The 17,770-nt window shown below is 41.2% G+C and overlaps 1 protein-coding gene across 8 annotated transcripts in view; it reads right to left on the bottom strand.

Moving 5' to 3' along the window:
* SHISA6 (shisa family member 6) overlaps positions 1–17,770 on the bottom strand; it is a 413,757-nt gene that overhangs the window by 110,473 nt on the left and 285,514 nt on the right. For 5 of the 8 annotated variants that reach the window (XM_075351450.1, XM_075351451.1, XM_075351453.1 and 2 more), the window contains one exon: positions 10,197–10,280. The exons of the other annotated variants lie outside the window; for them this stretch is intronic. In XM_075351450.1, coding sequence (XP_075207565.1) covers positions 10,197–10,280 — 84 coding nt within the window. The remainder of the gene's footprint in view (positions 1–10,196; positions 10,281–17,770) is intronic. 8 annotated transcript variants of the gene reach the window in all.

The following is a 17,770-nucleotide window of genomic DNA, read 5'->3' as shown; positions in this document are numbered from 1 at the left end:
CAGGCTCTGGATAGAATCAGTCTCCTTCTTCCTCTGGCAGTTCTAGGGGCCGGGCTCTGGATAGAATCAGTCTCTTTCTTCCTCTGGCAGTTCTAGGGGCCGGGCTCTGGATAGAATCAGTCTCCTTCTTCCTCTGGCAGTTCCAGGGGCCGGGCTCTGGTTAGAATCAGTCTCCTTCCTCCTCTGGCAGCTTAAATAGGTTCTCTTTGGATAGATTCAGTTTCCTTCCTCCTCTAAGCAACTTAAAGGGTTGTGCTCTGGATAGAAACAGTCTCCTTCCTCCTCTGGCAGCTTAAAGGGGAGAGGCTCTGGTTAGCATCACTATTCTTCCTACTCCGGCAGGCAGCTGTAGACAGAAGGTTATGGATAGAGTCAGACTCCTCCTCAGTGCAGGGGGTGCAGGGGGTGGGCTCTTTATGGATAGAATCAGTTTATTTCCTCTTCTGGCAGCTTAAAGGGGTGGCTTCTGGATATAATCACTATTCTTCCTACTCTGGCAGCTGTAGGGGGTGTGCTCTGGATACAATCAGACTCCACCCCCTTCTGGCAGCTGTAAGATGTGGACTCTGGATAGAATGAGTCTCTTTCCTCTTCTGAAAGTTTAGGGGGAGGGCTTTGAATTGAATCAGTCTCGATTCTGCTCTGTCATTTCCAGGTGGTGGGCTTTCGATAGAATCAGTCTTCTTCCTCCTCTGGCAATTCCAGGGGGAGGGCTCTGGCAAGAATCAGTCTTCTTCCTCCTCTGGCAATTCCAGGGGGAGAGCTCTGGCTAGAATCAGTCTTCTTCTTCCTCTGGCAGTTCCAGAGGGAGGGCTCTGGCTAGAATCAGTCTTCCTCCTCTGACAGTTCCAGGGGGAGGGCTCTAGAATCAGTCTTCCTCCTCTGGCAGTTCCAGCGGGGAGGGCTCTGGCTAGAATCAGTCTTTCTCCTCTGGCAGTTCCAGGGGGAGGGCTCTGGCTAGAATCAGTCTTCTTCCTCCTCTGGCAGTTCCAAGGGGAGGACTCTGGCTAGAATCAGTCTTCCTCCTCTGGCAATTCCAGGGGGAGAGCTCTGGCTAGAATCAGTCTTCTTCCTCCTCTGGCAGTTCCAGAGGGAGGGCTCTGGCTAGAATCAGTCTTCCTCCTCTGGCAGTTCCAGGGGGAGGGCTCTGGCTAGAATCAGTCTTCTTCCTCCTCTGGCAGTTCCAGGGGGAGGGCTCTGGCTAGAATCAGTCTTCTTCCTTCTCTGGCAGTTCCAGGGGGAGGGCTCTGGCTAGAATCAGTCTTCTTCCTTCTCTGGCAGTTCCAAGGGGAGGACTCTGGCTAGAATCAGTCTTCCTCCTCTGGCAGTTCCAAGGGGAGGACTCTGGCTAGAATCAGTCTTCTTCCTCTGGCAGTTCCAGGGGGAGGACTCTGGCTAGAATCAGTCTTCCTCCTCTGGCAGTTCCAGGGGGAGGGCTCTGGCTAGAATCAGTCTTCTTCCTCCTCTGGCAGTTCCAGGGGGGAGGACTCTGGCTAGAATCAGTCTTCCTCCTCTGGCAGTTCCAAGGGGAGGACTCTGCCTAGAATCAGTCTTCCTCCTCTGGCAATTCCAGGGGGAGGGCTCTAGAATCAGTCTCCTTCCTCCTCTGCCAGCTTAAAGGGGTGGGATTTGGATAGAATCAGTCTCCTTCCTTATATGTCAGTTTAAAGGGTTGGGCTCTAGATAGACTCCGTCGCTTTCCTTCTCTGGCAACTTAAGGGGCTGTGATATGGATAGAGTCAGTCTCCTTCCTCTGGCAGCTTAAAGGGGACAGGCTGTGGTTAGCATTATTATTCTTCCTACTCTGGCAGCTGTAGGTGGCAGGGTTTGGATAGAATCAGACTCCTCTTCCCTCTGACAGTTACAGGGGGTGCAGGGAGTGGGCTCTGGATGAATAAAATTAGTCTCCTTTCTCATTTGGCAGCTGTAAGAGGTGAGCTCTGGCTTGCATCAGACTCCTCCCCTTTCTGGTAGCTGTAAGAGGTGGACTCTAGATAGAATTAGTCTCCTTCCTCCTCTGAAAGCTTATCGGGAGGGCTTTGGATAGAATCAGTCTCCTTCCTCCCTTGGCAGCTTAACGTTGGCAGGCTTTGGATAGAATCACTATTCTTCCTACTCTGGCAGCTGTAGGCAACGGGTTTTGGATAGAATCAGACTCCGCCTGCCTCTGACAGCTGCAGGGGGTACAGGAGGTTGGCTCTGGATGGAGAAAATCACTATTCTTCCTACTCTGACAGATATAAGAGGTGGGCTCTGGATAGAATCAGACTCCTCCTTCCTCTGGCAACTGTAGGGGCTGTGCTCTGGAAATAATCAGTCTCCGTCCTCCTCTGGAAGCTTAACGGGGTGGGCTCTGAATAGAATTAGTCTCCTTCCTCCTCTGGCAGCTAAAAGAGGTGGGCTTTAGATAGAGTCACTATTTTTCCTCATCTGGCAGCTGTAGTTGGTTTGCTCTGGATAGAATCAGGCTCCTTATTCCTCTGGCAGCTGTATGGGGTTGGCTATGGAGAGAATCACTATTTTTCCTACGTTGGATTATTTAGGGGGTGGCTCTGGATAGAATCAGACTTCTCCCTCTGGTAGCTGTAGGGGGCGGGCTCTGGAAATAATACGTCTCCTTCCTCCTCTGGCAGCTTAAGGAGGTGTGCTCTACATAGAATTAGTCTCCTTCCTCCTCTGGCTGCTTAAGGGGGTGTGCTCTACATAGAATTAGTCTCCTTCCTCCTCTGGCAGCTTAAATGGGTGTGCTCTAGATAGAATTAGTCTCCTTCCTCCTCTGGCAGCTTAAATGGGTGTGCTCTAGATAGAATTAGTCTCCTTCCTCCTCTGGCAGCTTAAATGGGTGTACTCTAGATAGAATTAGTCTCCTTCCTCCTCTGGAAGCTTAAGGAGGTGTGCTCTACATAGAATTAGTCTCCTTCCTCCTCTGGCAGCTTAAATGGGTGTGCTCTAGATAGAATTAGTCTCCTTCCTCCTCTGGCAGCTTAAATGGGTGTGCTCTAGATAGAATTAGTCTCCTTCCTCCTCTGGCAGCTTAAGGAGGTGTGCTCTAGATAGAATTAGTCTCCTTCCTCCTCTGGCAGCTTAAATGGGTGTGCGCTAGATAGAATTAGTCTCCTTCCTCCTCTGGCAGCTTAAATGGGTGTGCTCTAGATAGAATTAGTCTCCTTCCTCCTCTGGCAGCTTAAGGAGGTGTGCTCTACATAGAATTACTATTCACTTTTCACATTCTATCAATAAAGACTTCATAGTAAAAGGCATAGAAGTGTGCGGGCGGTCACATGACTGATTGCCAGGAGGAGTTATCTGCTGGAACTGAGGGCGGTCCTTTCCCGGAAACTGATAGTAAAAGGTCCTCATTTCATAGGATTTATTGTTTTTTTCCCTTTTTTCACTTTTATTAGAGAACTTAACCCTGCGATCACTTCCAGGAACCAGAACTTTTTTTATTTTCCATTTGAAGGCTTCTTTTTTTGGAAAACGTGATTTACTTTTTTAAGGGATTGAGGCTGTGATCATCTGATCGCTTGTGCTATACATAGCAGTGCATGAGCACTGCAATGTATGGTGAAAATCCTTTACTTTTTTAACTTTTAATAGTGGACTTAACCCTGTGATCACTTCGGAGTGAGTTTTACTTTTGAGGGATGTGATGGTGGAATATGGGGGGTGTGTATAATTTTGTGTAGGTTCATATTTTAGCCATGGTGCTCTGTCCATTCTGTGTACATTGTCCTGTTTTCAGGTTAATCACCCCCTGTAGGGCTTTTGCCCCTAAGTCTGGGGAAGGGGGGCCTGGAATCCACCTAAACTCTGCTTACCTGGGAGATTATTCAGTCTGGCTGGAAAGGAGAAAACACAAGTAGGAACATTCATCCTCTGGGGGAGAAGCTGCGGCTACAGGCAGTACCCCAGAGAGCCATTGAGAAATCCTGATTTCCTGGAAAAAGACTGCTGGAGGATTGTGACTGATTCATCCTCTGGGGGAGAAGCTGCGGCTACAGGCAGTACCCCAGAGAGCTGTTGAGAAATCCTGATTTCCTGGAAAAAGACTGCTGGAGGATCGTGACTGATTCATCCTCTGGGGGAGAAGCTGCGGCTACAGGCAGCACCCCAGATAGTCGTTGAGAAATCCTGATTTCCCTGGAAAAAGACTGCTGGAGGATCGTTACTTGGAGATTAAAGGCTCTACCACACACACAATATAGGTGTGTGTGGTAGACCTCCACTGCAGGTAGCGCTTCTGCCCTGCACTCCCCTGCCACCACTGATGCTAGAAACCAACCCATCTCACCATGCTGATTTGTTTTTCCAGGCGTCCATTCACCTCACATTGTGATCCTGTCACCCCTTCACCTACGGTATGTAACACCTGCCTCTCTGCTGTTGCCAGCCATGTTTACCTGCTGTGCTCCTCTTTTCCCTTTTTCCCTCCACCTCTCACTGACTTCCTCCTTTGCTTCCCTTTTGTCTCTCTCTCTCGCCCTTTCCCTCTTTTTTCTTTCTTTTCTTTTTTTCTCTCTTTTTTTTTCTCTCTCTCCCTCTTCCTTTCTTTTTCTTTTTTTTCTCTCTCTCCCTCTCTCCTGCCCTCTTTTTCCTTTTTTCCCTTTCTTTTCTCTCCCTCTCTTTCCCTCTTCCTCTCTGTCTCTCCCCCTCTCTCTCTTTTTCTCTATCTGCCTCTCTCCCTTTCTCTCCCTCTCTTTCTCTCCTCCCTTTCTTTCTTTCCTCCCTCTCTTTCTTTCCTCCCTCTCTTTCTTTCCTCCCCCTTTCTTTCCTCCCCCTCTTTCTTTCCTCCCCCTCTTTCTTTCTTCCCCCTCTTTCTTTCCTCCCTCTCTTTCTTTCCTCCCTCTCTTTCTTTCCTCGTCCTCTCTTTCTTTCCTCCATCTCTTTTTTTCCTCCCTCTCTTTCTTTCCTCCCCCTCTTTCTTTCCTCCCCCTCTTTCTTTCCTCCCTCTCTTTCTTTCCTCCCTCTCTTTCTTTCCTCCCTCTCTTTCTTTCCTCCCTCTCTTTCTTTCCTCCCTCCCTCTCTTTCTTTCCTCCCTCTCTTTCTTTCCTCCCTCTCTTTCTTTCCTCCCCCTCTTTCTTTCCTCCCTCTCTTTCTTTCCTCCCTCTCTTTCTTTCCTCCCTCTCTTTCTTTCCTCCCTCTCTTTCTTTCCTCCCTCTCGTCCTTTCCTCCCTCTCGTTCTTTCCTCCCTCCCTCTCTCTTTTCCTTTCTCCTTCCTTCTCCATTTTCCTTGGTATAGATACCAGCTTCGGCTGTTTAGTCTGGCTTGTACAAGCAATTTACCTATGTCACTTGACCAATACTATCTTCCACGGTACGAAATATGTTAGTTTACTGTACTGCTGGAGGATCGTGACTGATTCATCCTCTGGGGGAGAAGCTGCAGCTACAAAAAGCACCCCAGATAGTCGTTGAGAAATCCTGATTTCCTGGAAAAGGACTGCTGGAGGATCGTGACTGATTCATCCTCTGGGGGAGAAGCTGCGGCTACAAGAAGCACCCCTGAGAGCTGTTGAGAAATCCTGATTTCCTTGAAAAGGACTGCTGGAGGATCGTGACTGATTCATCCTCTGGAGGAGAAGCTGCAGCTACAGGCAGCACCCCAGAGAGCCGTTGAGAAATCCTGATTTCCCTGGAAAAAGACTGCTGGAGGATTGTGACTGATTCATTCTCTGGGGGAGAAGCTGCAGCTACAAGAAGCACCCCAGATAGTCATTGAGAAATCCTGATTTCCTGGAAAAGGACTGCTAGAGGATCGTGACTGATTCATTCTCTAGGGGAGAAGCTGCAGCTACAAGAAGCACCCCATAGAGTCGTTGAGAAATCCTGATTTCCTGGAAAAAGACTGCTGGAGGATTGTGACTGATTCATCCTCTGGGGGAGAAGCTGCAGCTACAAGAAGCACCCCAGATAGTCGTTGAGAAATCCTGATTTCCTGGAAAAGGACTGCTAGAGGATCGTGACTGATTCATTCTCTAGGGGAGAAGCTGCAGCTACAAGAAGCACCCCAGATAGTCGTTGAGAAATCCTGATTTCCTGGAAAAGGACTGCTGGAGGATCGTGACTGATTCATCCTCTGGGGGAGAAGCTGCAGCTACAGGCAGCACCCCATAGAGTCGTTGAGAAATCCTGATTTCCTGGAAAAAGACTGCTGGAGGATTGTGACTGATTCATCCTGTGGGGGAGAAGCTGCAGCTACAGGCAGCACCCCAGAGTGCTGTTGAGAAACCCCAATTTTCATGGAAAAAGACTGCTAGAGGAGTGTGACTGATTCATTCTCTAGGGGAGAAGCTGCGTCTTCCCAGAGAGACCTGGACATTTATCCCTTACTGGACTATATGCCATTACTGGACTACTTTACCCTCTGTGTGTTGGATTATTTGAGGGACCTTCTGACTTGCTTGTAATAAAGGATCTTTGGATTGCTCACTCATCTCTCGCTCTGTTGATTGTGTGATATGGGGGAAGGACTCTGTGACAAGGGGATTGAGGCTGTGATCATGTGATCACTTGTGCTGTACATAACAGTGCATAAGCACTGCTATGTATGGTAAAAATCACAGTTTCATATGAACGTTAGTTAAACACCGGCTTTCAAAGAAACATCTTAATAACAGACAAGGGGGAGGCTTGAGGAGATCCCCGGCTATCATGGCTACCCATTGGCACCCTGTGATCACGTCATGGGGGGTGAATAATACAGATTCCCCTTTAATCCCACCCTGAGTGTGCACTGTTTCTTTATATGAGCAGCCCCTGGTGTGACGCTCCGCACTGTTTAGTCACGCTGCGCACGCTTTGTTGCGGCTCCATAAATCCCGGCACGTAGAGAGCGCAGCAGCGACGCCGCCATCAGGACCCTCTGTACTCTCCGTAATTGAATTGCTCCTTGGACGGGGATTTCTTCTCGTGTGAATGACGGCGGCGGAAAAGAAAACACCTCTGAAGCCAAAGGATGACACAATAAGAATCTGCACAAAAGGAAGGAAACGCAACAGTCACCTGCCATACCGGAAACCTCCCGCGAAGGAGCGACGCCAGACCGCCGTCCTGCCAATACCGCTACATGTCACCCGCCAACGATCCGCGTCCTGCCGCCACACACCGAGAGCCCGAGATCCCAGCCCCTCATGTGCCGCCTAACCACATCCATAGAAATACTGATCATTTACAACACTCATATTCCTATACACAAGAGCAGTATTATAGCAGTTATATTCTTGTATATAGGGGCAGTATTATAGTAGTTATATTCTTGTATATAGGAGCAGTATTATAGTAGTTATATTCTTGTATATAGGGGGCACTATTATAGTAGTTATATTCTTGTATATAAGGAGCAGTATTATAATAGTTATATTCTTGTACATAGGGGGCAGTATTATAGTAGTTATATTCTTGTACATAGAGGCAGTATTATAGTAGTTATATTCTTGTACATAGGAGCAGTATTATAGTAGTTATATTCTTGTATATAGGGGACAGTATTATAGTAGTTATATTCTTGTATATAGAGGCAGTATTATAGTAGTTATATTCTTGTACATAGGGGCAGTATTATAGTAGTTATATTCTTGTATATAGGGGGCAGTATTATAGTAGTTATATTCTTGTATATAGGGGGCAGTATTATAGTAGTTATATTCTTGTACATAGGGGGCAGTATATAGTAGTTATATTCTTGTATATAGGGGCAGTATTATAGTAGTTATATTCTTGTATATAGGGAGCAGTATTATAGTAGTTATTCTTGTACATAGGGGCAGTATTATAGTAGTTATATTCTTGTACATAGGGGCAGTATTATAGTAGTTATATTCTTGTATATAGAGGGCAGTATTATAGTAGTTATATTCTTGTACATAGGGGGCAGTATTATAGTAGTTATTCTTGTACATAGGGGCAGTATTATAGTAGTTATGTTCTTGTACATAGGGGCAGTATTATAGTAGTTATATTCCTATACACAACAGCAGTATTATAGCAGTTATATTCTTGTATATAGGGGCAGTATTATAGTAGTTATATTCTTGTACATAGGAGCAGTATTATAGTAGTTATATTCTTGTATATAGGGGGCAGTATTATAGTAGTTATATTCTTGTATATAGGAGTAGTATTATAGTGGTTATATTCTTGTACATAGGGGGCAGTATTATAGTAGTTATTCTTGTACATAGGGGCAGTATTATAGTAGTTATATTCTTGTATATAGGTACAGTATTATAGTAGTTATATTCTTGTACATAGGGGCAGTATTATAGTAGTTATATTCTTGTATATAGGGGCAGTATTATAGTAGTTATATTCTTGTACATAGGGGCAGTATTATAGTAGTTATATTCTTGTACATAGGTACAGTATTATAGTAGTTATATTCTTGTACATAGGGGCAGTATTATAGTAGTTATATTCTTGTACATAGGTACAGTATTATAGTAGTTATATTCTTGTACATAGGGGCAGTATTATAGTAGTTATATTCTTGTACATAGGGGCAGTATTATAGTAGTTATATTCTTGTACATAGGGGCAGTATTATAGTAGTTATATTCTTGTATATAGGGGGCAGTATTATAGTAGTTATATTCTTGTACATAGGGGCAGTATTATAGTAGTTATATTCTTGTATATAGGGGCAGTATTATAGTAGTTATATTCTTGTATATAGGGGCAGTATTATAGTAGTTATATTCTTGTATATAGGGGCAGTATTATAGTAGTTATATTCTTGTACATAGGGGCAGTATTATAGTAGTTATATTCTTGTATATAGGGGCAGTATTATAGTAGTTATATTCTTGTACATAGGGGCAGTATTATAGTAGTTATATTCTTGTATATAGGGGCAGTATTATAGTAGTTATATTCTTGTATATAGGGGCAGTATTATAGTAGTTATATTCTTGTACATAGGGGGCAGTATTATAGTAGCTATATTCTTGTACACAGGGGTAGTATTATAGTAGATATATTCTTGTACATAGGGGCAGTATTATAGTAGTTACCGTATATTCTTGTATATAGGGAGCAGTATTATAGTAGTTATATTCCTGTATATAGGGGCAGTATTATAGTAGTTATATTCTTGTACATAAGGGCAGTATTATAGTAGTTATAGTCTTGTATATAGGAGCAGTATTATAGTAGTTATATTCTTGTATATAGGGGGCAGTATTATAGTAGTTATATTCCTGTATATAGGGGCAGTATTATAGTAGTTATATTCTTGTATATAGGGGCAGTATTATAGTAGTTATATTCTTGTATATAGGGGCAGTATTATAGTAGTTATATTCTTGTACATAGGGGCAGTATTATAGCAGTTATATTCTTGTACATAGGGGGCAGTATTATAGTAGTTAAATTCTTGTACATAGAGGGCAGTATTATAGTAGTTATATTCTTGTATATAGGGGCAGTATTATAGTAGTTATATTCTTGTACATAGGGGGCAGTATTATAGTAGTTATATTCTTGTATATAGGGGCAGTATTATAGTAGTTATATTCTTGTACATAGGGGGCAGTATTATAGCAGTTATATTCTTGTATATAGGGGCAGTATTATAGTAGTTATATTCTTGTACATAGGAGCAGTATTATAGTAGTTATATTCTTGTACACAGGGGGCAGTATTATAGCAGTTATATTCTTGTATATAGGGGCAGTATTATAGTAGTTATATTCTTGTATATAGGGGCAGTATTATAGCAGTTATATTCTTGTACATAGGAGCAGTATTATAGTAGTTATATTCTTGTATATAGGGGCAGTATTATAGCAGTTATATTCTTGTATATAGGGGCAGTATTATAGTAGTTATATTCTTGTATATAGGGGCAGTATTATAGCAGTTATATTCTTGTATATAGGGGCAGTATTATAGTAGTTATATTCTTGTACATAGGAGCAGTATTATAGTAGTTATACTCTTGTACACAGGGGTAGTATTATAGTAGATATATTCTTGTACATAGGGGCAGTATTATAGTAGTTATATTCTTGTATATAGGGGCAGTATTATAGTAGTTACCGTATATTCTTGTATATAGGGAGCAGTATTCTAGTAGTTCTATTCTTGTACATAGGGGGCAGTATTACAGTCATATAACTGCTATAATACTGCTGTTTAGAGATCTAGACTTCTGCTTTTCAGTCACTGATGATAATGGGCACCCGGTGCCTACTTACCCGTCTTTTCTTGAGTCTTCAGATTCTCTCGTCTGCAGTTTCTGATGACGTCAGGGCTCCAATGGGTAAATCCTTTGGCTCCCGCTGCAGATAAAAATACAGATAAATTCTCACAGACGGTGCCCCGATTCAGCTTGAATCAGACAACCATCGTGAAGTCCTACATCTGACATGGAAAGTGGTGGATGAAGCACTGGACAACACTGGACACGGAGGCACCTGCACAGATATCATTACGCAAAGGTCAATACACACAATAATTATATAGAAAGGGGGAACGCCACAGACCCTTGAAGTTTACCTGTAGCCTTCACAGAGGAGGGAAGGTTGGGACATCATGAGGCGTGAGGCGCCCTGCACCTCATACCTCAACCTTCAGAGACATGGATCCAGCTCCTCCACTGTGTAGGCAACAAGCACACTTCGAAAGAAGCAGAACTTGTAGACAGGTCTAACGTATTGAAAGTTACTTCTTGTTGTCAAATGTCGTAAATTAAACAAAAAAAAACATGGCTACCAAAGTTTACAGAGAAATTATAATTTTCCCCTGTCTTAAAGGCGACTTCATAATTTCCCTAAATACGTAATATTTTTAGCTGATGTAAAAGCCCTTGCTTTCCTGAATCCGGCGCTGTTTTTCTTTTTTTCCTGCGCCTCTCGGTTCCTGAGATATGGCCTCTTCTTCCTTGTATGTAAATCTTGCTGCTTACTTTAGCTGACTGGGCGTGGCTATGTGACAACTTCCTCTGAAGACCACGCCTCCTTTACTAGACAGACTAGATTCAAATGTGGAGAAGAAATGGCCATATCTCAGGAATGGAGAGGCGCAGGAACGAGGGGAAAACAGCGCCGGATTCAGAAGAACGGCGGCATTTATTTTAGATATTTTTTATTAATATTTATAAAAAGTGGGAGATCCCCTTTAAATTGAAGTAAAGTGCCAGGGATGAGTCTAAGGGAATAAATCTCTGAGTTGTAGGATCAGGAAGTGGTTTGGAGGTCCCTGGACTGTTAGGGATGATGAATCTCTGTTGATAAATCCTTCCCAAGAAGTTTTTATTTCAACTGATGAACCAAATTAGGCCTCTCATAAATTAGGAATCTTGTCAACCCCTCCATTACTCATCACTCCAATCTATATCATTAACGGAAGCTACTGCGGTATGTAACTGCGATTACTGACCTCAGATTACACCTAGTAACTATCTTAAAGCCTTTCTTTACTTAACCAAAGATTTTAGCCTTTTTTGGTATAAATCTTAAGATTCTTTAGCTCTGAGTGGGAGGTGCTTAAAGGGAACCTGACACATTGAAAAAGCAGGCAACTGAAAGATCTGAGCAGCTGGCTGTATAATAGTGTTAGAAAGCATTCAGCAGAACTTTCAATTTATAAATCTAAATCTCTGCTCTTTTAAGAGTCCAGTGGGCGGTCCTAATCAAAGACCACCCACTGAACTCCTAAAGCCAGAATAATCGGAGATGTGGAGGAAAAAAAATTTAAGCTATGTTCATTTTTTTCCTACAGAAGTGTGTCCATGTGCTCTTCTTTCTCACCTCTCTAAATGTTTTTTCTCATTTAAGGAGTCCAGTGGGCGGTCCTAACTAGAGACCACCCACTGGACTCCTAAGATCAGAATGAAAGGTGATATATACCACCTTATCCTGAAACTTTTCCCAGAACCCTATATATCAATCTTCTCAGATTTCTGTACACTATAAGATGATTCCAGCAGAATGGACAAGTCTCTACAACATGGATAGACAGTCTACTATACAGCATGCAGGACCACTGGAGATAAGTTGGTCAATGTTGGGCTGGGGTTACACGGATCCTTCAGTAGCCCTCCCTCTATGTATAGAAACAATGTACTGGTGTCAGAGTATCTCCAGAATTGTGGGCATGGTGGACGCTGGGGGCTCAGACCTGGCTACCATTAAGCCTACCTCTGAGATAAGGAACAGTGCAGGGATTCGAGTCTGCGTCATTACATACCCCGTGCAAACTAATAAACAGGTAGCAACAAACTCCAATCTTACAGTTCCCCCCCCCCATATTTCGGCTAATCAGTGTATCCAGACTGGGTAATTCCGCGCTCACAGTGGGACGTTGCTTGTTATGGCGGTGGAGTGGACTGTTTAATGAAAACCATTAGAATGAAATGTTTAAATATGTCTTCCTAAGAAAGAAACTGAAAATTCCGTTTAATAAAGAATAAAAAATAACAACATTTCCCCAAAGTGTAATATTGTGGTGAAAGCTACAAACGTATCGGGAGGATGGAGGATTAGTCACAGTCCTGCCGTGGGGAATCGCAACTTAGGAAACCAGATATTGGGCAACTAACCTGACATGCCAGAATCTAGGACGTATCGGCATGTGGGCCCCGGGCTACTATTACATGGGGACACTATTATGTGTCGGCAGGAACCATTACACACACGGACGCCCGGGAGATTCAACAACATCTGCAACATTTCTTCCATTGGATTTCGAATGAAGTAAAAGTAGGATTCTAAATCTTTTTCTCTTGAGACAGATCTGGTGACCACTTTCTCTCCAGTGACCACTCTCACTTTCTCTCTAGTGCCCACTCTCACTTTCTCTCTAGTGCCCACTCTCACTTTCTCTCCAGTGACCACTCTCACTTTCTCTCCGGTGGCACCTCTCACTCTCTCTCTAGTGATCACTTTCTCTCCAGTGACCACTCTCACTTTCTCTCCGGTGGCACCTCTCACTCTCTCTCTAGTGATCACTTTCTCTCCAGTGACCACTCTCACTTTCTCTCCAGTGATAACTCTCACTTTCTCTCTGGTGACCACTCTCACTTTCTCTCTGGTGACCACTTTCTCTCTGGTGACCACTCTCACTTTCTCTCTCCATTCTCTCTCTCCGGTGGCCATTCTATCTTCTTGTCTAGTGGCCATTCTCTCTCTTTCCCTCTTGTTGCCATTTTCTCTTTCTCTGGTGACCACTCTCACTTTCTCTCTGGTGAACACTCTCACTTTCTCTCTGGTGAACACTCTCACTTTCTCTCTGGGGAACACTCTCACTTTCTCTCCGGTGACCACTCTCACTTTCTCTCCGGTGACCACTCTCACTTTCTCTCCGGTGACCACTCTCACTTTCTCTCTGGTGACCGCTTTCTCTCTCTTTCCATCTGGTGACCACTCTCACTTTCTCCTTGATGACCACTCTCACCTCCATGGTAACCACTCTCACTTTCTCCTTGGTGACCACTCTCACCTCCATGGTAACCACTCTCACTTTCTCTCTCCATTCTCTCTCTCCGGTGGCCATTCTATCTTCTTGTCTAGTGGCCATTCTCTCTCTTTCCCTCTTGTTGCCATTTTCTCTTTCTCTCTGGTGACCACTCTCACTTTCTCTCTGGTGAACACTCTCACTTTCTCTCTGGTGAACACTCTCACTTTCTCTCTGGTGAACACTCTCACTTTCTCTCTAGTGAACACTCTCACTTTCTCTCTGGTGAACACTCTCACTTTCTCTCCGGTGACCACTCTCACTTTCTCTCCGGTGACCACTCTCACTTTCTCTCTGGTGACCGCTTTCTCTCTCTTTCCATCTGGTGACCACTCTCACTTTCTCCTTGGTGACCACTCTCACCTCCATGGTAACCACTCTCACTTTCTCTCTCCATTCTCACTCTCCGGTGGCCATTCTTTCTTCTTCTCTAGTGGCCATTCTCTCTCTTTCCCTCTTGTTGCCATTTTCTCTTTCCCTCTGGTGACCTCTTTCTCTCTGGTGACCACTCTCACTTTCTTTCTGGTGACCACTCACTTTCTGGTGACCACTTTCTCTCCAGTGACCACTCCCATGTTCTCTCTGGTGACCACTTTCTCTCTGGTGACCACTCTCACTTTCTGGTGATCTCTTTCTCTCTAGTGACCACTCTTGTATTTCTAGACACCTATAGAAAGATCCATGGATTTTTGTTGACATGACTTAGATGATAAATCTGAAGAATCCCCCGATAGCTTTCAATGAACTTAGGAACCAACAGGTCAACTGTCAAGATCAAACCTACGGAAACGGCCGAGATGTTTCTCTCTCAATATTTAATTATTAAAATATTAATCTCTTGTTTTCCATCACCCAAATACTGAATCATAGAAGAGTGCAGCTCCGGGGGTCTGTGTGTGACAGCCCTATGTAAACCGCACCGCGAGTGTTTGTGTTTTCCTCTAAGCCTCTATGACCCCAATGAGCCTGGATGGAGGACGGTACGCGGCTTTGTTTGATTGCTGCTGTGCTCAGTAATTATAAAGCTCTGATTACAAAAACATAATTAGCAAATCTCCCCGCACTGTATACACAGGAAATAATATACAGAGGAAATTATATACAGGGGAGATAATATACAGAGGAGATAATATACACAGGAAATAATATACAAAGGAAATTACATACAGGGGAGATAATATACAGAGGAGATAATATACAGGGGAGATAATATACAAAGGAAATTACATACAAGGGAGATAATATACAGAGGAAATAATATACAGGGGAGATAATATACAGGAGAGATAATATACACAGGAAATAATATACAAAGGAAATAATATACAGGAGAGATAATATACAGAGGAGATAATATACAGAAGGAGATAATATACAGAGGAGATAATATACACAGGAAATAATATACAAAGGAAATAATATACAGGAGAGATAATATACAGGAGAGATAATATACAGAGGAAATGATATACAGAGGAGATAATATACAGGGGAGATAATATACAGAGGAGATAATATACAGAGGAAATAATATACAGAGGAAATAATATACAGAGGAGATAATATACAGGGAGATAATATACAGGGAGATAATATACAGGGAGATAATATACAGAGGAAATAATATACAGAGGAAATAATATACAGAGGAAATAATATACAGAGGAAATAATATACACAGGAAATAATATACAAAGGAAATAATATACAGGAGAGATAATATACAGGAGAGATAATATACAGAGGAAATGATATACAGAGGAGATAATATACAGGGGAGATAATATACAGGGGAGATAATATACAGAGGAAATAATATACAGAGGAAATAATATACAGAGGAAATAATATACAGAGGAAATAATATACACAGGAAATAATATACAAAGGAAATAATATACAGGAGAGATAATATACAGGAGAGATAATATACAGAGGAAATGATATACAGAGGAGATAATATACAGGGGAGATAATATACAGAGGAAATAATATACAGAGGAAATAATATACAGAGGAAATAATATACACAGGAAATAATATACAAAGGAAATAATATACAGGAGAGATAATATACAGGAGAGATAATATACAGAGGAAATGATATACAGAGGAGATAATATACAGGGGAGATAATATACAGAGGAAATAATATACAGGAGAGATAATATAGAGAGGAAATAATATACAGGGGAGATAATATACAAGGAAATTACATACAGGGAGATAATATACAGAGGAAATAATATACAGAGGAGATAATATACAGAGAAAATAATATACAGAGGAAATAATATACAGAGGAGATAATATACAGGAGAGATAATATACAGAGGAGATAATATACAGGGGAGATAATATACAGGAGAGATAATATACAGAGGAAATATTATACAGGGGAGATAATATACAGAGGAAATAATATACAGAGGAAATAATATACAGAGGAAATAATATACAGGAGAGATAATATACAGGGGAGATAATATACAGGAGAGATAATATACAGAGGAAATATTATACAGGGGAGATAATATACAGAGGAAATAATATACAGAGGAAATAATATACAGAGGAAATAATATACAGAGGAAATAATATACAGAGGAAATAATATACAGAGGAGATAATATACAGAGGAAATAATATACAGAGGAAATAATATACAGAGGAAATAATATACAGAGGAAATAATATACAGGGGAGAAAATATACAGAGGAAATAATATACAGGGGATATAATATACAGAGGAAATAATATACAGAGGAAATAATATACAGGGGAAATAATATACAGAGGAAATAATATACAGAGGAAATAATATACAAAGGAAATTACATACAGGAGAGATAATATACAGAGGAGATAATATACAGGGGAGATAATATACAGGAGAGATAATATACAGGAGAGATAATATACAGAGGAAATATTATACAGGGGAGATAATATACAGAGGAAATAATATACAGAGGAAATAATATACAGGGGAGATAATCTACAGAGGAAATAATATACAGGAGAGATAATATACAGAGGAAATATTATACAGGGGAGATAATATACAGAGGAAATAATATACAGAGGAAATAATATACAGGGGAGATAATATACAGGAGAGATAATATACAGATGAAATATTATACAGGGGAGATAATATACAGAGGAAATAATATACAGAGGAAATAATATACACAGGAAATAATATACACAGGAAATAATATACAGGGGAGAAAATATACAGAGGAAATAATATACAGAGGAAATAATATACAGGGGAGATAATATACAGGAGAGATAATATACAGAGGAAATATTATACAGGGGAGATAATATACAGAGGAAATAATATACAGAGGAAATAATATACAGAGGAAATAATATACACAGGAAATAATATACAGGGGAGAAAATATACAGAGGAAATAATATACAGAGGAAATAATATACAGAGGAAATAATATACAGAGGAAATAATATACAGGGGAGAAAATATACAGAGGAAATAATATACAGAGGAAATAATATACAGAGGAAATAATATACAAAGGAGATAATATACAGGGGAGATAATATACAGGGGAGATAATATATAGAGGAAATAATATACAGAGGAAATAATATACAGAGGAAATAATATACAGAGGAAATAATATACAGAGGAGATAATATACAGAGGACATAATATACAGAGGAAATAATATACAGAGAAAATAATATACAGAGAAAATAATATACAGAGGAAATAATATACAGAGGAAATAATATACAGAGGAGATAATATACAGAGGAAATAATATACAGAGAAGATAATATACAGAGGAAATAATATACAGAGGAAATAATATACAGAGGAGATAATATACAGAGGAAATAATATACAGAGGAGATAATATACAGAGGAAATAATATACAGAGAAGATAATATACAGAGGAAATAATATACAGAGGAAATAATATACAGAGGAGATAATATACAGAGGAAATAATAAACAGAGGAGATAATATACAGAGGAAATAATATACAGAGGAGATAATATACAGAGGAGATAATATACAGAGGAAATAATATACAGAGGAAATAATATACAGAGGAAATAATATACAGAGGAGATAATATACAGAGGAAATAGTAAAGAGAGGAGATAATATACAGAGGAAATAATATACAGAGGAAATAATATACAGAGGAAATAATATACAGAGGAAATAATATACACAGGAGATAATATACAGGGGAGAGAATATACAGAGGAAATAATATACACAGGAGATAATACAGAGGAGATAATATACAGAGGAAATAACGGGGGC

The sequence above is a fragment of the Anomaloglossus baeobatrachus genome, chromosome 5, assembly GCF_048569485.1.
Source record: "Anomaloglossus baeobatrachus isolate aAnoBae1 chromosome 5, aAnoBae1.hap1, whole genome shotgun sequence".
In the NCBI taxonomy this organism is placed as follows: Eukaryota; Metazoa; Chordata; class Amphibia; order Anura; family Aromobatidae; genus Anomaloglossus; species Anomaloglossus baeobatrachus.
This window is presented reverse-complemented; position numbering and strand designations above follow the sequence as displayed.